Source organism: Cucurbitaria berberidis, assembly GCF_010015615.1.
Source record: "Cucurbitaria berberidis CBS 394.84 unplaced genomic scaffold K460scaffold_5, whole genome shotgun sequence".
Lineage (NCBI taxonomy): Eukaryota > Fungi > Ascomycota > Dothideomycetes > Pleosporales > Cucurbitariaceae > Cucurbitaria > Cucurbitaria berberidis.
Genome location: NW_024468939.1, coordinates 420,471 through 442,556, shown reverse-complemented (window position 1 = coordinate 442,556; position 22,086 = coordinate 420,471). Strand labels below are relative to the sequence as shown.

At 51.9% G+C, this 22,086-nt stretch overlaps 5 protein-coding genes across 5 annotated transcripts; 2 read left to right on the top strand and 3 right to left on the bottom strand.

The window, feature by feature from the left end:
- Nucleotides 1-1,763: 1,763 nt before the first annotated feature.
- Nucleotides 1,764-6,736, bottom strand: K460DRAFT_291329 (DEAD-domain-containing protein; the record flags this gene model as incomplete). Its single annotated transcript, XM_040929269.1, has 8 exons — nt 1,764-3,212; nt 3,684-3,735; nt 4,661-5,173; nt 5,245-5,590; nt 5,641-5,720; nt 5,778-6,135; nt 6,186-6,321; nt 6,374-6,736. The coding sequence occupies 8 exons, from the start codon at nt 6,734-6,736 to the stop codon at nt 1,764-1,766; spliced, it is 3,297 nt and encodes a 1,098-aa protein (XP_040784033.1).
- Nucleotides 6,737-11,118: 4,382 nt separating this feature from the next.
- Nucleotides 11,119-13,253, top strand: K460DRAFT_291728 (potassium channel-like protein; the record flags this gene model as incomplete). The annotated part of the gene is made up of 2 exons (XM_040929305.1): nt 11,119-11,246; nt 11,294-13,253. 2 exons carry the CDS (start codon nt 11,119-11,121, stop codon nt 13,251-13,253), a joined length of 2,088 nt encoding a protein of 695 aa, XP_040784032.1.
- A 90-nt stretch (nt 13,254-13,343) lies between these two features.
- K460DRAFT_167976 (uncharacterized protein) lies at nt 13,344-14,259 on the top strand. The gene has a single exon (XM_040926928.1). It carries the CDS (start codon nt 13,434-13,436, stop codon nt 14,127-14,129), a length of 696 nt encoding a protein of 231 aa, XP_040784031.1. The 5' UTR covers nt 13,344-13,433; the 3' UTR covers nt 14,130-14,259.
- A 5,351-nt stretch (nt 14,260-19,610) lies between these two features.
- On the bottom strand, nt 19,611-19,850 carry K460DRAFT_369495 (uncharacterized protein; the record flags this gene model as incomplete). Its single annotated transcript, XM_040933972.1, has 1 exon — nt 19,611-19,850. The coding sequence occupies exon 1, from the start codon at nt 19,771-19,773 to the stop codon at nt 19,612-19,614; it is 162 nt and encodes a 53-aa protein (XP_040784030.1). The 5' UTR covers nt 19,774-19,850.
- Nucleotides 19,851-20,905: 1,055 nt separating this feature from the next.
- Nucleotides 20,906-21,964, bottom strand: K460DRAFT_358213 (uncharacterized protein; the record flags this gene model as incomplete). Its single annotated transcript, XM_040932091.1, has 1 exon — nt 20,906-21,964. The coding sequence occupies one exon, from the start codon at nt 21,962-21,964 to the stop codon at nt 20,906-20,908; it is 1,059 nt and encodes a 352-aa protein (XP_040784029.1).
- Between the last annotated feature and the right edge of the window lie 122 nt (nt 21,965-22,086).

Below are 22,086 nucleotides of genomic sequence, written 5' to 3'. Positions count from 1 at the left end.
CTACACAGCGCACTTCGCCATCTTCTCCCGTTCTACACCCTCACCGCTCTTCTCACATGCCTTTTCCTGGATGCCGCGAGCAGTAGCCGTGCCTGCATCCGACTTTGTCATCTGACTACACCACAGCGGGATACCCAATTCATCCACACCCCAATCTGTAGGGCACTTGACATGCGTCGCAGTCGCGTGCAGCGCCGAGCAATGGTTCCACTCTCTCCAGCTTCTCCTTCGCTGGCTGTGAGCATCCCTGCTATCTTACGTTTCAACAGCAAGCGCCCCAGCCGGTTTCCAGTAAGCTTGATCCAACCGCCAGTGTCGTGCATGCGGGGAAAGGCCTGCTCTCCAGACTGTCTGAAGGCTGGTCTCGACCCTTTTGCCAGTATCACGCAAGTCTGGACCGTAACTACTGTAGGTGCACTGCAGGCAGACTGTCACAGAGATGGTGTACCAAATGCTGAGAAGGGTATGGAGTAATTGCCGAGAGCCCCTTCAAAAGCGAGACTTGCGCGAGTAAAATGCGGGTAATGATGCGAGCCTGACTAAACGAAACACGGCTTCCTTCAAACCTCCGGTTGTTTCTCGATGACGTCACTCTGGAAGCGGGATTAGTCCCCTGTTCTTTCTTCTCGCTCAAACATTCAGAACCAAGTATCCAGAGATTGCACCTTTGCATCACTTGGCAGGTGACAATTTACGTTTCGACTTTGATCGCTGACTATATTCTCCGTTTCCAGCTGATCCGCACGAGTCGTTTCACACAAGCTTCGAAGCTGCTAAACCCTGTGTCTATCCAGCACGACTCGTTAGACCCCATTTGCTTCAACGGTAGTCATCCTCATTCAAAATCCAACACAAGCGCTGTACACGCAGCCAAACAAACCTCTCCAACACCCCCACACGAGAGCGTCACCAGACCATCCATACCACCCCTTTCCCACCACTCTAAAGCATCTCAGCATCCCCAATATCCGACCCTTCCCAATACAAACATGAAAGGATGTCACCTCACCGTCGCACAGCCAAGCATTCCACCACCCGTCCACAAGCCCAACATGCACCCCCGTTGAACTTCACCCTGACACAACCTCTATACTAGCCAAGCCGCCCCAAGCAAACACACAAACACTCCCTCTCCCGTACCACAAGCCAAGCAAATACCAAGCTTCTCGGCTTTCATCTGTCCCACCCACCACCAGCCCACGTCGATCATCCGCGCGTACTGCCGCCCGCGCCGGCCGGGCCAAGAGTCGTACACTATCGTGCCTTATTGGGAGTTTATTACGTGTGGGTACGGGAGGTTGCCGTCCGTTGCAGTGCCGATCTGCTATAGTGGAGCGTAGAGTGTTTCGTTCAGGTAAGTAGACGTTTGGCTTGTTGCGACGTGTATGTACATTGCAGGTGGAGCGCAGTGCAGCGCAGCGGATATCTCTGCTTGGCAGTAGCATAGCCTGCCCAAGTCGCGGTGATTGCGTAAGAAGCCTCGTAGGAAGCTTGCGAATGGCTCTATGGCTGTGTATTACATGGAGTATTCTCGGCTGCTTGGCGTGGAGGATAGTACTATGGGTAAGACCATGATGTTATCTAGGGAGATGTAAAGTCATAGCCAAGATCTGTAGATATATCTACGGCAGATGTAGAAGATGATTTGTGCGTATCTTCGTCGTTTGAATCTTCATCTCCTGGTATAACTAGTAATATATTAAAAAGTCTACGTCTCCAACCCGGGAGCTGTCCAAACAATGCTGAGTCTAATGTAAAGTTCGTCACTCGGCAAGGCCGTTAAATTTACTGGGTATATGCAACGGCCTCAACTCCTGAATCTTGTTCCCCTGCCGGCCCGCGGGTATCGGCAATTCCTTCTTCCAATTATCCTTCACAAAGTCCAATGTCCTGGCAAACACCAGCTCCCTCTCCCGCCTCTCATGCTTAGGCACAAATGTATCCGGAAACTGCGTCCAGCCGTGCCTGCAATTCGGCGCATGCCAAACTTCGAGACCGCCATTCTCTCTGCTGGGCTTTTTAGAGCTTGCGGAACCACCCTGATGACCATCCCAGTCTCCTTCTCTGCCATCGCCAAAGTGCACAGGGCCGTTCCAATCATGTTCATTCATTATATCGACCCATACATCGCTTTGTACTGCCAGGGTGTCTTTCTCTGGTAGGACGAGGAGGACCGCGGCGTTCTTCTGCACGTTGCTTGGGTCAACCAAGCCAGGACTAGCTCTAGGATGAGGGCGTAGCTTTTTAGGCAGGTAAGTCGGTCCCATGATCGAGAAAAGGCCAGGCATCCGTGGCTTTTGTGGCGTCTTGTCGTCAGGATTTAGGGCATTGGGCAATTGCTTCATCGGACGTTCATGCGGTAACAGTCTTGCGTCTAGCGAAGGGTAGAAGAGGAGGAGAGGAACCATTCCAGGGCGCGCTTGTGGAGGAGGAAGGAGCGATGGCCATGGCTGGTTCACATCGTCGAGTATTGTCGCGGTGCGGTTGTGTGGGAGGAGAGGCGAAATGGTGTCGGAAGGGTTTGGGCCTCGTGAAATGGAGCGAGAACGACGGAAGGTAGGCGACATTGACAGTGACAAATCTGGGCATGGTGGGACCGAGATGGCCATATTCAGAGCGATATTACCTCCCGCTGAAAAGCCCGAGATCGCGAGATGAGTAGGATCAAGAGTGATAGTCTTGACGTGCTCCATATGCGGAGCTGCTTGCATCTTCTTCTCGAGAACGGTCGACCGTACCATGTCGTAGTACCGCTGTATCTCGGTTCGGAGTACGTTTCCAGCTTTTGAAATGCCATCCGTATCCAGAATAGCTGACAGAACATCCTCCGCATCGTGTATCGCCGCGGGAAATTGATGGAACGGTCCAATGCGATACGAGACGCTGATCACCACCGCTCCTAGCTCACGCGACATCATCGAAGCGTATGGTGCCTGCTCTAGCGGAGAGCCCATTATGAATCCGCCGCCGTGAAAGTCCAGCACGACTGGCACTTTCCATTCTCCTGTCCTCTCGCGCGCCTGCTGCGCGTCCACATTGTCCTCGACATCGACTGGATTCGGTGGTACGAAGACGTACACATGGATGATATGATGCTTCCTGCTCGGCAGGGATATCAGGAATGGGTGTGGCCCCTTGGGCGATGTGACATGGAGGATCGACAATGGGACAAAGCGAGGTAGTTGTATTAATGCTGTTCTCCACTGAATGTGCTAAAGAGGGTATATATGTTAGAGCGTATTCTAGTCTTCTAAGGATCTTAATCTTACGTAGGGGAGGCGAAAGAAGTAGGCGATAGAATGCCAGTAGCTGCTCATCGTGACTATGACGCGAAAGATGGTGTCTCGGTGCTCATGGTGCTTCCTCGTGTGCGGTGGCTGATCGAATTGAGTGCTGAGTGAGCATCGGGTGGTGCGGTTGTCGTGACGCAGAATAATTAGAAAACGCGCTTCCGCGCGTTGATTGGTGTGACGTCAACATCGGAGACGCACGACAGGGGTCAAGCGCCTGTTTAATTGGAATTGTTTGCTCTGTGGTGTTTCAGAAACCGGGCCCTGGACTTTGCGATCGCAATCCTGCTCGCTAACGCGACAAGGATGATGTTGAACTAGTATTCACTCTTGCAGGGTTGCCTCGGACATTGTCGCTTTTGGCACTTATTTATCAAGCATCGCCAATTCAACGAACATTTGAGCTTTACACGCCAAGAATTCGGTCCCGTTACAGAACCAGCACCTCGTAAGGAACAGACGCAGTTACACATCAGAAATCGGCAAGCCAGAAACGTAGATTCTCGATCGACATAGACATATACAACGGATCTAGGGAACAGGATAAAACGAATGACATCTGTTGCTCCTATCTTGAGACAACCAAATCACGTTCTAATGATTAATGCACAGTCCACTTGAAACATCTAACTCACGTCCTTCCTCACCCCCACCGGCCAAAGCAATCATGTTATCCTCTACCAGCCTAACACTCTTCTAGAGGGTGAGATCGTTCAGCCACTGCATGATTCTAGGGCTATCCCAGATCTGCAATGGGCATCTAGGCAGACGTCCTTGAACCTGTTCATATACCATTAGACTCAAGCATACTTTATGTGTTATACCATCAATCAATTCTCAAGCTACACTGTTTGCTATACCAAATCCACGTTCTGAAATCTTTATTATGCCCGCTTGACTCACATCTACCGCGGCCGCGGCTCAGGTCTTCGTTTTGAAGCTCAAGCAGCTCTCAAGCTTATCTCTCTTCCACTTTGAGGTGGGCACGAGGTTTTTATGCGAGTCTGAAGCACTACTTCTAGGCTTCCAGTCAGTTTTATAGAACAAGGGAGAATTCACATCACGTTTTGGGAAAGAAAGCATACTGTTCAGATACACTCTGAAATTTTGTATATGTGCACTAGTTGGCCATAATCTCCTTTGCTGAAGAATTGGTAGTAGTGCCCTCAGTGTTCCAGAGAGCACGGAGCCAAACCACCTTGCATCAGATGCCGTCAATCATCATGTCGTAAACCGTGGAACCGAAGATCTGTGTCCCCCGTCTGAAGCTGCAAAGGCGCAGGCGAGGAGCGTAAGCCGGTAGGGCCGGGTTGCGAAGAACTTTTGGAGAAAAGTGAAACCCAGGAGAGCACCAGGACAAGCCTGCTTACCAAGAAGCGACCTTGTCGTTGTTGCTGCTGGCATCGGCAGCGAAGCCTCCACCATAACTGACATCGTTGCCGACCGGTTCACCGCTATCTACGCTAAATCCGCTGTCACCGCCGAAGCTAGCTTCAGCATTGAAGCCACCAGCATCTCCGCCAAAGCCGCCGCCAAGACCGTCATCGGACTCATCATCAGTGCCATCGTGCCAATCGATCGTAGTGCGGTCTTCGGGCGCATGCTGCTCGAGAAAGTCGGGGATCTCCTGCTTGGACTCGAGGAGAAGCTTCACAAGGTCCTCGCCAATATCCTCGTTGCGATCATTGAAGAAAGACGTAGCCTTGCCTTCATTGCCAATGCGCGCAGTACGGCCAATGCGATGAACGTACTCGGTGATACCGTCGTGCTGAGTTGATGGCAAATCGTAGTTGATGACATGCTTGACATTGGCGACATCAAGTCCACGAGCAGTGACGCCGGTAGCGACCATGATGGGGCTTCGACCCGTGCGGAACGAGCGCCTGCAAATATGTCAGTGGATGCTCGAGCAATGGTGGATTGTGCCGGTGAGCATCGGAACTGGAAGACCTACAGTGCATCCTCACGCTCACGCTGAGTACGGTCCGAATGAATGGAAGTCACAGGCAAGCCCTTGTTGTACAAGAAGTCGTCCACCATGTCGCACTTGATCTTCGAGTTGGTGAAGACCAAGGTGCGCTGCGGGCCGTCTGAGAAGATGAGATCGAATAGTGCCTGGTTCTTCTCATTCTCGTTGACGTAAACGATCTGCTGCTTGATGTTCTCATGCGTGCTGCCAACCCTACCCACCTTGATGCGGACATAGTCAGTGTCCATGTACTCCTTGGCAAGCCTACGGGCAGACTTGGGGAAGGTTGCGGAGAACATGAGATAGGTATGGTCGGCATCTCCGTTCATGTCTACGTCAAATGTTAGTTGAAGACTTCGGTAAGGAAGAAGCAAAACGTACCAGCACCCTGGAACAGCTTCTCCATAGCCTCCTCCCAGCCGCTGGAGAGCAGCTCATCAGCCTCATCGATCACGGTGAACCTGCACTCCAATTAGCAACTAACTCATCGTAATGCAGCTAAAATCTGCTTGACGTACTTGAGGCGCCTAAAGGAGAGCAGACTCGGGTTCTGCATGAAGTCCATCAGACGGCCAGGAGTGGCGATGAGAATATCGCAGCCCATCTCAAGTTGCTCACGCTGGTTCCTGGTAGGAGCGCCACCGTACACGACACAAGGACGCAGCATGGTTCGGTAGCACAGACGGCGGGCTTCATCAAATATCTGACAGGCCAACTCGCGGGTTGGGCAGACGACGAGCACAAGAGGCTCAGCGCGAACGCGGTCAGTAGCAGGGTTGTAACGGGCGGGGTTAGGACGCGGAGCAGCCAGCTGACGCGCTTTGCCCATGAGCTTGGACAAGATCGGGAGCAGGAAGGCAGCCGTCTTGCCGGAGCCTGTAGAATGTAAGTGACAATGTCTATTGATGGTGCATGGGTAAAGTTACCGGTCTGGGCGATGGCGACAACGTCGTTTCCGGTTAGAACAGCGGGAATGCAGTAAGACTGGATAGGCGTCGGAGCGTTGTACTGGCACAGCTTGACGTTCGCGAGCATGATTGGGTGTAGGCCAGCATCCTCGAACTTTGCGAAGCTGTTAGTCATTGTACCTCAAAGCGAAGACAGAGTGACTTACACTGCGGACTGGCTTCACATTGACAGGGCCATCGACGTTCACATCGAAGGAGAGCGCCTTGATATGGCCACCAACTCGAAGGAGATGGTCGCCCTCGAAAAGCATCCGCTCGAGCTCAGGGTTGGGCTCACCAACATCACCAAATTCGTCGTCCCACTGGTAGATGACTGCCTCAGACAACCAAGCGGCGCTGTCGCGAGTTTCATCTTCGGCAGGCTGACCACCGACAACAGTCTCGTACTTGAAAGGGATCGGGTTGTTCCAGCCGGCGTCTTTTGCTCGAGCAAGGTCCTGAGTGAGCTGCTCCTTGCGGGCGAGGGCAGCGGCGTCGGAGCCAGCATCGGGTGCGCCTGTATCAGACATGATGCGAGAGAAGTTGCAACAAACGGTGGTTGTTCGTGCAAGATTGAGGTTAGAAAGGCAGGTAAAGTGTTTAGTGAGGAAGGTGAGCAGCTGGGTGTTGTTTATGTAGACGTAAAGGCAGGAGCTGTTTGCAACTAGCGTGGCTTGGCGAAGTTCCCGTGGCGACGGCGACGACAATTAGATGGCTTAATGCTACGAGAAGGTTCTACAGCTGTGGTGATAGAAGCCGAAGTGAAGGTGGATTTGGAGACACAGTTTGTGTACAGTTTGTTGGGGGTCCGGCCGAGCTAGAGGTATAGTAAGCTGAAGGGGGGTATTAATGACGGTAGAAGAAGAGTGGAGGAATTGAAAGGTATCAATGGACTAACGAACAAACAATTCGAGAAGACGCGCCTTTGATGAATAGGAAGGATCAACCTTGAAGGGATAGAGATGATGAGAATGAAGCCAAATGGAGACAGCAATACATTACACTGGGATTCAGTATTTCCAACGCCTCGTTGGAAGTACGAAGAACCGCTAGCACGCTCCCCACAGCAATCCCAAACATCGGATTTGGAAATAAATGAGATGGCCAGAGTTGCACAATCTAACATTCATGTACCCTCTTTCAACACATCCTTCTCTTTGTTGGTCAACACTTGTCACCGTCGTGGTTTGATATCTTGCTGTGTATCTCATCCTGTGAAGCATGCCACCTTCTTCGAAAGATGGAAATCAGAAATCGGATATCTCCAAAATGTGGAATTGAACAGCACCGTCGCGCCACTGGCAGATGAAGACGGCTCTCGGAGGGCTCCAGGGGTGATGGCCGGATTTCTAATCTGTCTAAAGGTTGCTTAGAAAGCCTAGGGTTAGCAGCGTTACCCCTCATGGTGAACAGAATCGACTCTGTTGAACGCGTTGGCAGCGCTTGGAAGAAACAGTCGGCTATCAGGGCAAAACCGGGGTAGTCGTCCGTCTCATATTCCAGCTTCCAGAGAACAGTGTCACTTGCCTCGCCGGTTTTCCAGAGGGCGCTCTACAGTCTGTTATTCATTTTCCATATGTAGGCAATCAAGAAGTACCTTCAAAAGGCAGAGACCAGTCGTGGTCAACTTAAAGCACGTCCGCAGCATGCGACTATGCCTGAAGCAGATGGTGTAGCGTCCATGAATCGTGCGCCAATGTATAGCTGGGCATGCATGACAGCCGGAGAGCCTGCGTCTAACACGGCGTCAGCTTCTCTGACACTAATGTCCACGGGCAGCTCGCGGGAGGATCGTAAGCCCCAAGGTCCTGTTGTTGGCCTCTTCAGCTTGCACAGACAGGAGCTGAGAGGGGAAGCGCTTTGACACAGCTTACCGTACGCAGCATTTGAGCTGCCCTTCGACCAGCACAACCACAATCAACTCCACACCACCACAGGCCGTAGACGTCCACCTCTATACGACGTTTGCTTGGTAGAGCTTAACTCACAGTTCCGCAGGTATCCGTCCCTCGGACAAGCTCTTCCGCCGCAGCACAGCGAGCGAAGTTACGACGGAGCCCCACAGACTCGAATCGCGGCTTTCTTCTCGCGCTATACATGGCATTTGGAACTCCGGGCAGAATGCATGAAGCTGCAAGGCAAAGACAGTGGTGACACTGTTTGGAGTGGAGTGGGCATCACACCTTTGTCGACACCCTCTGTCCAACGGGCGCTCCACTGAGCGAACGGTGGCGTGCCCACAACCACCTCTAGGATCGACACACCACGCCCAACGCGATGGGCGCCTACAGCGGACACATCTCGAACTTTCGAAGGAGCATGTAGAAGTTTGCCACGAAGGTTCATGCCTCCAGCGAGCTGTGCTCCGGTAGCTCGAGCGCCGAGTTGGCCGCGCTTGATGAACCCCAAGCGTTCGTAGCTCTTAGACGCCACAACGAGACTTGCAAAGCTGCTGGACATAACGGATGGGACAGTGTCCCAACAACACGGACATTAACACCTTGTTCGCCGGTTTCCCACCCGCACAGCTTGTTACCGTTGTTGACTGTGAGCACATAGCGATATCTTGGGTCAACCCCAAGCACACCGGTGGCATACTTCAATGGACTTCTGGACCTATATCAGCTTTCCTATTAGACGACTTAGAGAACACACAGAGCTCGAAGGTATCAGTTGTTAACTTGAAGTTACAGTCTGGTATTCTTCAGCTATCTGTAATTGTGTCAGCCTCTTCCCTTCTATAATCGTGCCAGAAGGGCGACAGTGTGTTCACGATTGACGCTGTCTATGTCATCAATGGCTTGAAGCGTACCAGGCTTACCTATTCGATCTCTCCATGGTGCTCCTCACCACCATGTCACCTCAAACCCAACCCCCAAGGATGTTGTGGAGGCGCCTCGGATTGACGCTCCACAAGCTCTCTCCCTGCTCAAGCGGCTTGCGATGTTCTGCGATCGGAGGCGGCGGAGGGGCCGGTCCCATGGCCTCTGCCAAACTCCTCGCCGCGGTGACCTTGGCCGGCTCAAAGCCCATGAGATCGAGGCCCACGAATGGGTTCGCCTTGTCCTTCGCCTTGTCCTCGAGCGGACGAATCGGGGCGGGCGGCGGGCCGACGGGCTTGGAAGAGTTGGTATTCATTTTGCTAATTGGTGTAAGTGAAGGTCCGTGGTTTAACGAGATCAAATCTTACGGAGGATCTCGCGGGGTCTGTCGAAGTGCAGTGTCTAAACATGAGTCAGTCTACTCCTGTCAATGTGGTGCCTCTTAGGCAGCGCCTGAAATAGCGCAAAAACATCAACGGACAGTCAGAGCTGATGGCCTGGACGTGGGAGTGTGAGGAGACCGAAGAGTGGAACACGCGGACTGTTATGATGCCATTACTTCGGTGCGGCCGACGCGCGAGACCCCAGTTAGAGATGCCTCGAGCTCCTTCAGTCTCTCGGGATTAAGCTGCGAAGCTCCTGGCCCCTGATTGTTCGAATACGCGAACGAGCTGGTCGGGCGTCGAAGTGGCTGCCGTGGCTGCGGGGGTGATGGTCCTCAGGTGCCCCAACCTGGATGTTCCTCGTGTGGCGAAGATAAGAATCATTTCAAGACTTACTGGTTGTTTCAAAGGGTGGCAGATCAAGTACGGTGTCGGGGCGACAGAGCAAGTACGGTTTCGAGCGGCTGGAGGTTTTGTAGTATTGTAGTGTGGTGTGTGGTGTGGGGGTGATAGAGTCTGAAGGGCAAGGCTCAGACAGACTTGCTAAGACAACGCGCGCGCCAACAAGAGCAGGGGCCTCAGCACACAACGCAAGCGCTCAGAATAACGGTCACGGAGACAGCTGAGCAAAGCAATTCACCTGCCCAGCGGTGCGACCTACATGCCTTCCAGGCCTTCTCCCTTTCCCTCAGCCATTGTTCACTCGCGCTCCTAGCACACCTAGCAAAGACGGTCTGTTACGGGCGCTCGAAGCCCGACACTTAGCGAGTCCGAGTAAGCTCTCGAGAAGGAGATGCAAGACTTCTAGAGAGTATCCCGAGGCCGCTAGACTCGAGTATCAGATTGACAGTAACGAAACACTTTCTCATGGAGGGCTCAATTCCTGTCAGCCTTCAAGGAAGTAATACAACAGGGTTTCTGAATTGCACTACAGACTACGCGAATTGACATACATAGGACTACCTACATAGGCACATAGGCTCACAGTACGAGCATTTAGTGACTAGCTTGAAGCCTCTAGGCGGGGCTATGAGCTTATGTTAAACACACTCGGAACATTGCGACTCGTTGGGAGTCATTTGGTGCAAGCCTTCGGACGCAGAAACATAACAGAGTCGCCAAACGCTCGCTACGTCTCGCATGTAGAGGCGTCAGAGAATGGGCCACTAATAGTCACTACCCCTGAAGTCTCAAACCAACTGGGGTTCTGCCGATGTCTGGGAAACCATGGAGGGGGATACGCTCCATCTAGGGTTTCCATTGATAGACAACTACGGATTAGTTCGCGACAACCGATACTATGCTCGAGTACATCTCGACGTACGTGTATTCGGCTCCAATTGTAGCTGGTTTCGCGGAGGCATTTACGCGTCTCTAGAGAGACGGCACTATCGATTCCTAAACTTGCATTCAGCGCAAATGCAACTCTGTGGTGTTAAATTTATTTGATTCTCATTTTAGTTCCCCGGTGTTGTTGAATGGGAGTTGCTAAGCCAACCGTGACTTGCCCGAACTGGCAATGTTGCCCGTGATCTGCGTGCGTCATTGTGGCTTTGTTCCCAGCTGCCGTTCACGACTCGCGCTAGGACGGACCTTGATTCTATATGGAGATTGCACGCGCTACTGCTATCTAAAATCTCGCATACGACATGCATCGACCCTTCCCACCTACAATCCAAACCCACATTCTCAGTCTTCGGCGCAGAGATGAACGATCCTGGCCTCCATGAGCCAGCCAATGAGGCTGCGCAAGACGCCGAGGACAAAGTGCAAAATGACGATAAAAAGGAGGATAAGCAGGCCGAGGACGAAGAAGACGAGTACCTTGATCCAAGGTGAGCAAATATTAAAGCTTATCAGGTAGAAAAGCTAACTTATTTAGTCGGTGGTGGTTTGCGTCGACAGCGAGTCCCTTACTAGCTGGAACATTCGGGCCCATGGCCAACGCGTTTAGTATATGCGCGCTCGTAGAGAAATGGAGAGTCTACATACCTCCTGGTAGCGACGAAGCCCACGGTATCAAGATCGAGGATCCGAAATGGCTTATTGCGGTCAACTCGATTTCCCTTGTCTTGGCACTAGTCGCAAACATAGCCTTACTTCTGAATATGTCACGACGGCTATCATTCGCTATCGCACAGCCCATCACCATAATCGGGTTCTATTTGGCTTCGTTCCTCCTCATTGCCTTGGTCGCGGTAGCCTCGACATCGGTATTTCGTATACAGCCCCTACAAGAGCATGCTTTAGGCCAAGCGTACTACTACGGCATCATGGCAGCTGGAGTCTACTTCATCATCTCGTCGCTCATGGTCTTCACGGCGCTTGGAGCCTATCAAGGGCACTATCCTAAAGAATTCCGATTGACGCCTAGCCAGAGAACTCTGATGCTGCAAACCATTGGTTTCATGGTCTACCTACTGCTAGGCGCGCTGGTCTTCTCGACGGTGGAAAATTGGAACTTCTTAGATGGAGTTTTCTGGGCTGACTTCACTCTGCTTACGGTTGGACTCGGCGGAGAATTTGTTCCAAAAAGCCACACAGGACGCGGGTTACTATTTCCGTACGCAATTGGTGGCCTAGTCATGATTGGTCTCGTAATCGGCTCCATCCGGTCTCTGATCCTTGAGCACGGTAAACAGAAGATGGCTGCTCGCTTCGTAGAAAACAAGAGAGAAAAGGTGCTATCGTCCATCGATGATGAGTCAAGGACAATCAGACTCGGACCTTTCGAAACGATCAAGTTTTCCCAAAAAGGCCTTTCAGAGTCTCAAAGAAGAGAGCAGGAATTCCGTGTGATGCGGCGGGTGCAGGAATTATCTCAGAGAAAGAGAAGATGGATAGCGCTCGCTATATCCACTGCAGCAGCACTTCTGTTGTGGTTCCTTGGAGCTTTGGTCTTCATGTTCTCGGAAAAGCCGCAGGGATTCAGCTACTTTGTTTCGCTATACTTCGCCTACACCACACTACTCACGATTGGCTATGGCGATTTTACCGTCAATAGCAATGCTGGCAAAGCATTCTTCGTGTTCTGGTCTATGCTGGCTGTACCAACCCTCACAATCCTAATCAGCAACATGGGAGATACAGTAATTAAGGAGTTCAAGGACTTTACGATCTGGATTGGCTCACTCACGGTCCTCCCTGACGAGGCAGGGCTCGGGACATCACTCAAAGTCGGGATAAAGAGGATGACACACGGAAAAATGCATGAGGAAGAAGAGGACTATCGTAAGGCTACTTCGGGTGCATCTGAACAGCGCAATCTAGATCGTCTTGCAGGACATATTGAAGAGGCAGAGCTCGGCGAAGCGGAAGAGGCAGGCGAACACGGGGACTACCTCGAACGCGATATACACTTTTATCATTTCGTTTTGGCAAAGGAGATCCGAAAACTGATGAAAGACGTAGATGCATCACCAGCACGACAGTACAAGTATCAGGAGTGGCAGTTCTACCTCCGCTTGATCGGCCAAGACGAGAACGATGCCTCGGGCCATCGGAAACCTGCGACTAAGCAACAGAAAAACGGGAGCGACTCCCCAGATATCGGCACGGCAGACGACGGTGATACAGTAGCATGGAGTTGGCTTGGCATTCGCAGTCCACTAATGGGAAATCAATCCGAGGCTCAATGGCTACTTGAGCGTCTCGGCGCAACTTTGGAGGCAGAGATGCGCAAGATGAGCTCGCCGGACGCGAAGAAGAGGAAAGAGCCACCGCCTATCTCTATGGCAGAGTTAAAGAGAAAAGGGAAAAACCAGTCGTCGAAGGAGGGCAACATGTTACAGAAGGAAGTTGGATCTTCCGAGGCTAGGCGCCGAGGACACAATGCTGTTTGATGTGTGAATGGTGTATACAAACGTCATAACGTAAAGTGTTGCGTGACTTCGCCGTTTGTAGCTACAAGCGCTAAGGAGGGTATTTGATCGGTCTCTGGGGCTCGATCTTTTGGCATTCGCAATCCCGCTGCGAATTTGTTGCTCGACTACTACTACTTTCTTTCTTTCTCCCGTTTCCCGATGGCAGCACCCTCTCCAACCAGCAATCAACTTCCGACTGTGTGGCTCGCACCTCCGGAAGGCCTCCTACCCTCGAGTCATAAGATCAAGGTCGAGCCAGCACCCATAGCCATCAGCTCAGCCTTGGCTCTTCTCGTCCTCCTCATTGTCTCGCTCATATTCAACAATAAGAAGAAAAAAGGCAGTCATATGGAGGACATGGTCGAAGCAACCCAGGGGGTAGACAAGGAGCGACCCGTAATAGGACCCGGAAACAGCCAACAGGCAGGACATATTTCACTCGAGCCAACTCAAGCTCGGCCCAAGCTCATGTCTCGAAGCTCTTCTATGTACTCAAATCGCAGCCGTCGCAAGGGAATGAAGAACTACTCAAGCGAGAGTCTAGAGACTACTTGGGAAGACTTCGAATACGATACACCAGCGCAAGTACCAAAAGACATACCCAGGATACGCCTACCATCTCCTGTCTACAAGCGCAATGGAAATTTGGATGCCGATACCACTCCAACCCACAGTTTCACGGTTGACTTCGACGATAAGAGTGCTCTAGATAGCGAAGCCTCATACGGCCGATATGGACATGCGGATACGACGTCGGTCCTGGATCTACCTGGTTATCCAGCTTCATACAATCCGAGTGCATTCCAACCATTGGCGCCAGAGGAGGTGGGAATGCATGGCAAAATCTGGAAATGACAACATAACATTGTCGGAACTAGGCACAGTCTATTTCAGTGTGCTATTTGGGATTATTACAGGACGCTTGAAATATTATGATGTGTGAAACCTAGCACTGGCCTCAGTTATGGTCATCATAACCCACGTCCTTTCTCATGTTATTTTCAAGAGCGAGATTATGTATTTTTGTTAGAGTATAAGTACCTTAAGTGCTATTCTATTAAAACTTCTATATACAGGGGATTGGGTTCTCCATACTTCGTAGTGCAGACATAGGATGTCTAGATATCGCGCCGGCACTAGGCCCAACCAGGGTAGTACCGGTACCGTCTCTTGCGCGGCTGTAACTCCTACCAAAACCAGCAGCGTCCCGTCATCCGAGACGCAGGTCTCCAGCCTCCAGTCTCCAGCATTCCCCAGTGTTCCCCCGTCTTACACTGCAGCTGCCACCTTTACGAGATGGCAGACGCAGCCCCGCCAATGATCTCGGTGGCCGAGTACGGCTGAAGATGCCAAGTTTCACAGCTTCTCCTCCCGCTCTAGCATGCTACGACGTCGCCCACTGAAGGATGTCTTGTGAACAGGACGAGAAGAGAAATTGGTCGCGGGTTCGTTGAGACGGCTGGGGCGAAGTAGATGGCGGAGGGCTACACGGAGGCCTTTTGGACTAATTCCGGCACATGTAATAAATAGTAAGACTTACTGACTGTTGAACAGAATAGTGTGTAGCGCGGAAGGAGGATCTTGAATGTGCGAGACCGACACCCTTGATGTGGTTCACATACGCTCAATGACGTTGTACATGGAATTTTCGACAGGAGTTACTTGCCTGCAGCTGCACCAAAGCCGGGTCCACGCTGCGCAGAAAAACTAAAACAACAATCATTTCAAGCTTTAGGAACGCTGTCTTCCAGACCGTGTCTCCTATAGTCGCCTAAAAATGCGAAGGCGAATGCCAGGGCAATGTTCCACCTTCGTCCACAACCAGCCAGCAATGGTGGTGCACTCTTCTGGGCGGTGCGACGCATGGCTTGCTCCAGCCTTTTTCCTTGGTCCGCCGTCCGCCAGAGCCTCTCTACTGTCTCGCGGGTCCCTCTCGCTTTTGGTCATAGTAAAAGCCATCTTCGCCTTTTCATTGGTCTGCTATTTCTAGTCTGCCTAATGTATAGTTGCTTCCGCCTCTTCTATATTATCTTTGGTGCCTTGCTTCATATATTGAGACCTTCATTTCCTTTCTCGTCTACAGGCCTGTTAGTAGTCTACTTGGTCAGACCGTTCTTCCTCACACAACGATGCTGGAGTTTGAGAGAGCAGATAACAGTATTACCCAGGCCGCAGGCATCTTCTCGAACTGCGGGCCTGGTGTGGTATGTAATACCCGCAAATCTTCTAGGTTCAAACCCTCTGCTAACCTCATCCCTTTATTCACAGAACACATATGAGCTTCAGTACAACTGCAAAGGACCAGCGTGCTCCAGCATCAATGGCTTCCAAAATGTCAAATGCAACACGGATGGGGGTAGCATGTCATGTTCGAACGACGTGAAATGTCCAACCGGTATCAGTTCATACATGTCAAACTTCACCTTCACACAGAACCAAGGAGATCCTTGGAACCCTTTTGCCCAGAACGAAAGAGACAGTCAGATACAACAAGAGCAGCATGTTATGCTCCCAAGCTGTGCTCAGTTCTCACTCACGAGTGATGGCACGAAGGAGGGTACAAAAGTGGACAACGGGGGCAAAGCTGACGAGCAGCAATGTCCAAGGGTCCAGGAGACACCCTCGCCCTCAGCTGGTGCTGGACAGGCAAAGAAGACGAGTTCCATTGCTGGGCCTCAATCAGGTGCCACGAGCCGACCTGAGTACGCCACGAGCAATACAGTGTCACAACGAAGAGCACCGAAGAACATGCTATTCATGACCTTCCTCCTAGGGCTCATAATATTATTACCGGGCACACAAGCAGCCGCCGTAAACGAACGTCAACACGAGCTTCGTCGACGAGCCGTACACCGCGTCCGAGCTGTGAGCGATAAAGTCAAAGCCTTCGCCGAAGAATTCAGCGCCGACCTCGCGGAGAAGGCTAATGCCCAGGGCCAAAACGGCGAAGTGTTTGCACGAAATCTAGTCGCCGATACCATCTCATCAGTATGCGACTCCTACTTCAGCGGTGAGGATCCAGGAAGCTTCACACCACGCGTCGTGGAAACTTGCGTCAAGAGCGTATATAGCGGGGAAAAACTTCCACAGCCCGCTGGACAGTTCTTCGCTGTCTTTGGAGCTAGCATGCTGTGTAACTACGTGGTTAGTGAGGCCTACCCTGTCGCACAGGAGTTTCTTCCAGATGGCTGCGAGGGATTGCAGGATCTTGCGAAGAAGATATCGCCCAAGGCATCAGGTGCAACCGTATCAATACCTCCAGCTTCGAACCAAGTGTCAAATGCACTGCCGTCAAGTCTTGTACCTTCAAACATAGCAGGATCGATTGCACCCTCGTCGAATGGACTATCGTTGATTGCGCAATCGTCAAACGCACGAACGTCAAATGCAGTACCATCAAACGCAGTATCTTTGGATACGCCGCTGTCAGATACCCCACCGGCAAACACTCTACCGTCCAATACTCTACCGTCCAATGCTCTACCGTCCAATGCTCTACCGTCCAATGCTCTACCGTCCAATGCTCTACCGTCCAATGCTCTACCGTCCAATGCTCTACCGTCAAATGCTCTACCGTCAAATGCTCTACCGTCAAATGCTCTACCGTCAAATGCTCTACCGTCAAATGTATCGCCTTCAGAGGTACCACCTTCAAATGCAGTTCCATCGTCGATTGCCCCAACTTCGAACGCACCGATGTCGAATTCAATATCGTCAAATGCACCAGCATCGAATGAAACTCCTTCACAGGTCTCTCTGTCGAGTACTCCACTATCAAATACACCTCTGTCGAATACTCCCGCGTCGAATATTCCATCGTCGAGTGCACCGCCTTCAATCGCACCAACGTCAGACGTAGCGTCACCCAGTACACTTCCATCGAATATACTTCCATCAATCATATTTCAGTCGAATACACTTCCATCGAATACCCCACCGTTAGATACACCACTATCAATTGCACCCTCATCGGATACACCGCTCTCGAATACATCGCCCTCGAATACATCGCCCTCGAATACATCGCCCTCGAATGCATCGCCCTCGAATGCACCACTATCAAATACTCCACTGTCGAATACACCACTCTCAAATACACTACCCTCCAATGCGATAACTCTTCTAACAAACCATCCGGTTTCGAACCAGTCCCCTCTGTTGCCCACGTCTGCGCAGGCGTCGATTCCAGTAGAGGCTTCCTCAGTAAGTAGAGTGTCAACTGCCGCCCTACCCATCAAAGTGGAGTCAACTCCCAACTCAGTGCGGTCTACTTCTGGGGCTCTAAAGAGCTTGTCCTTTACGCCTATACCTTACCTCCTACCTTCTGATAATCCGACTTCGATTTCGTCCCCATTGATACCCGAGAGTCAATTGAGTGGTGGTCCTCTAGCCCCACCTACAGTAGCATCCTCAAGAATCCTCGATCCTACATTACGCACGCCCATTCCTAGTGACAGCGAACGATCCACCACAAGGCCCACTTTCGAGCCTGAGCCTTCTCCTAGCCCTCTGGAAAGTAGTACTGTGTCCAGTACAGTTAAGTCAGAGGAGCCTTCGCCATCTCCATCAAGGGAAGAGCCTCCAGCTACGCCTCCAACCCGCAGCTCGCCCAATATCAGTCCTCCGATTCGAGGTTCACCCACTCCTGATCCTCCGACTGAAAACGTTCTTATCTCTAGTTCTCTGGCTGATAATCTTCCTACCCCTGGTTCTCCGACTGAACTCCCTCCTATCCCTAGCACTCCAGCTGAAAGTCCTGCAACCCCTAGTACTCCAACTACAAGTTATACTACTCCTAGTACTCCGACTGGAAGTGGAATTATCCCTAGTACTCCGACTGAAGGTGGTTCTACTCCCAATTTTCCGCCCCAGGGCCCTCCAACTCCTCCTCCTGTAGCAAGTCCAATCACTCCTATTCTTTCGGTCGAAAGCCCTCCTACTCCGACTTCGGCAGCAGAGGCTCCTGATACTCCGTCTCCTCCAGTAGAGGGATTACCTAATCCTACTCTTCCAGTCGAAGGCCCCTCTACTCTGTCTCCGTCAGTAGAGAGTCCTGTTCGGTCTCCGTCAACAGAGAGTCCTACTCAATCCCCACCGGTTGGAAACCCATCTGCATTCGCCGCGCTAGCAGAGGACCCTCCCACTATGTCTTCCTCAGTCAAAAGCCACGATACACTGTCTTCGACAGTAGACAATCCTCCTACTCCAGCTTCGCTAGTAGAGAGCCCTACTGCTCTATCCTCGCTATCAGATAATCCTCCTACTCTGTCTCCGCCAGCAGAGAGTCGCTCTGTGCTAACTCCTCCGGTATACAGCCCTCCCTCAAGCACTACCACTCCAAAAGCGCCCCCTCCATCTATTTCATATATTCCATCTATCAGCCCTCCTTTGCTATCTCCTTCCTCTACCATAGCATCGTCCTCGCTTTTATTATCTTCACCTAGGCTATCCTTAACCAGGATATCGTCGCCCAGCACATCTTCGCCCAAGACAACCTCGCCCAGTATATCCTCGCCTGTTATACCCTCGCCTCAGTCGTCTTTGCCTAAGCTGTCTTTGCCTAGTATATCCTTACCTAGTATATCATCGGCCAGTATATCCTCGACTAAGTCGTCTTCGCCTAAGCCGTCTTCGCCTAAGGCATCCTCATCTTCCCCTCCAACGCAGAGTACCACGTCAGTCAGAAGTCTACCACCAGGTTCTATATCAACTTCCCCTCTACCGGTCTCGACTCCAATACGCATTAGCGTATCAGTAATTACCCCTTCACCAGTTGTTAATACAACGCTCCCTCCACCAATTCCGACTCCAACATGTTATCCTGGCACAGACGGAAACTGCACGTCCGCCTCGTCACCACCACCACTAAACAACGATACATGCCCTGAAGGCCAGCATATGGATGAACGTTACAAACAATGCTGTGCGATTGGCAAGAACTGGAGTTGGCCTGATCAGAGTTGTGTGTCGTGCCCGGATAGTTCAACGTGGAACGTCACAAAACAGGAGTGCGTCTGTTTATACGGAGACCCACCGAATAGAGGGATTTGTTCGACAGATTCGTCAGTGTCGGTCTTGATTGTTCCACAGGGGGGGACGGGTTCTCCCCTCACATCTCCATCGAGCTCATCGACTCTATCTGAGGCTAGCCTATCAGCGTCGTCTACGCCTCCAGTGGAGCCAACACAGACAGCTCTAAAAGAATCAGCACATACTCCTTCTGTGGAACCAACATATACACTTCTGGTAAATTCAAACCCTTCATCTCCAGTGGAGCCAGTACATACGTCCCCAACAGCGTCAACACATACTCCCTTAGTGGAATCAACACCTAAATCTACAGTGGAAGCATCATATACACTTCTAGCGGAGTCAGCACGTACACGTTCAACAGAGTCGCCACATAGTCCTTCAACGAAGTCAACGCGTACGCCTTCGGTGGTGTCAACACATACTCCTTTAGTTGAACCAACACCGATACCGCCAGTGGAATCAACATATGAACTTCCAGCGGAGTTAACACGTACGTCTTCAACGCTGTTGAATAATACTGTAGTTGTGTCAACCTATATGCCCTCAACAGAGTCAACGCATGCTCCTTCAACAAGGTCAACACGTTCCTCAATAAAACCGACCCCTACACCTACGGAGTCAACACGTATGTCTTCAACGGAGTCAACACATACTTCTTCAACAAGATCAACACGTACTCCTTCAATAGCATCAACCACAAGACGCATTGAATCAACACGTAGTCCTTCAACGGAGTCAACGCATACTTCCTCCGTTGTGTCAACCCATACGCCCTTAGCAGAGTCAACGCATACTCCTTCAACAAGATTAACACGTACCTCTTCAACAGAATCAGCACGTACTCCTTCAACAGCGTCAACACAAAAGCCTCAACCTGCACCACCGTCACCCAACACTCCCTTACCTCTTCCTTCCACGCCATCTACAACCAGCATTCCATCTCCCCCAACAACCTCAACACTCCTAATAGCAACCCAAATATCGACATCAAAATCCCCACCAACACCAACACCGACCCCCCTCATCTGCCCCTCCTCCCGCCCCGATAACTGCGCAGGCCTCTGCGTCAACACGAAGACCAACCAGTACAACTGCGGCGCATGCGGCGTAACATGCAACGGGCCCTGTGTCGACGGCGGATGCCAACTCGTCATTGTGTTTTGGCAGTCGGGGGTCGCTGTGGACACGTCGACGACGACGACGAGCGGGGGCGTTGCGACTTTGACGCCGACGACGAGGGCGAAGGCGAAGGCGAAGGCGAGTACGACGCGGGCGGGGCCGGCCAAGTATATTCATAATGCGTGGATTGGGGTGTGGGGGACGGGGTGATTGGGTGGACTTGCATAGTGTTGCTGGTACCATTGTGTGATGGGAATTGTTTGTCGGTTGGAGGAGTTTGGGTACACGTTCAGTCTTGTTGCTCGAGAGGGTTGCTTTGGATTTGCCGTTTTGTTTTTTTAGACTTGCTTGGACTGTATTGTATTGTTGGAGTTCGTTATACATGATGATTGTTGAGGTAATCATAATGGAAACGGGAATGAATGGCGTTCCGGTATGCTAAGCGCCATGTAATGCATTCGTTCTATGGGGTATCATTGCTAATCCATATCATCTAAAGTCGCTCCCACAATCTTTGGCACGGCTTGCTCCTCACTGACCAAAATGCCCACCATGCAGTCGCCCAGCATATTCTCCCAGTTGACCCACGGATGCACCTCCATGAACAGCTTGGTCCCGTCCTTTCCCGCAGCTCTCCTCAGCTCGCCCTCTCCACCGGGGTGAAATGGCAGATAGGGCGTCATGTTGTACACTTTCCCTTGGTAACTCGACCACGCTGGCTTGCCCTTGCGCCCGTTCTTCTCTTTCAGCATCGAAGGCGTGACGCGAACCAGCGAGTCCACACCGGATAGGTTCTTGCCGGAGCGCAGGAGATTTGCCCAGTCGAGTGGAGAGTGCCCTGGTGATAATAGTACTTTGCCGCGTGCGTTTGGTGTCTTGACAGCGAGGCCTGCCGAGGGTGGAAGTCCCAGACTACCGTTTGAAACGGGAGGGCCCCGGTTCGGTAACGGCCCGCGGTTTGGCAGAGGGCCAGTGGTAGGTACGCGCATTGATTGTGAGGAGGTGGGAAGGGCGCGTAGACTTGAGGGCGCGACTCGTGGTGGTGGCATGAGGGAGGTTGAGGCTGAGGGTTTCGGGGGCGGGGCCATGAGGGTTGGCTTGGTGGGCGGTGGCATAGCGAACGAGGGCGTTGGTGCTGAAGCTCGTTGCGCCGAGTTTAGTGCTGGAAACGAGGGCGGTGGGAGGTTGTCCTCTTCTTCATCCTCTTCGTCGTCTGAGTTCTCGTGCTCATTGAGCGTGAAGGTTGGGACTGCGGGCGCATTCTGTGCATCTCGTGGGGAAGCCTTGGGCGTTGTTTGTGGCGACGGGAAGGACGGAGCATTGTTTTCAGTCTCTTGCTTTGTGCGAGCCTGCAGCTCTACTTGTGGTGGTTCAGCTGGGGCGTCTCGTTTGCCGGCGTCCATTTGCGACCGGTCGGGAATCGTCGTAGAGGCTGCAGACCGCCAGGCGCGCGCAATATAGGCAAGCCATGTTGACGGTGGGCGATTGTAAACCAGGAAGGAGAACGATATAGCAAGGAGAGAAACCGCAACGAGCATCTCTTGGGTGTTGAGCAGGAAGGATGGCGGACCCTGAGGCGCACAGGTTGCACCGAGCTTAGATGATCATGCAGGCCCGCATCTTGTACCGTAAGGCTGAACGTTAAAAGGCAGATTGCGCT

Coding starts and splice junctions, on each gene's coding strand:
- K460DRAFT_167976 (XM_040926928.1), top strand. CDS start 13,434: ATGGCAGCACCCTCTCCAACCAGCAATCAACTTCCGACTGTGTGGCTC.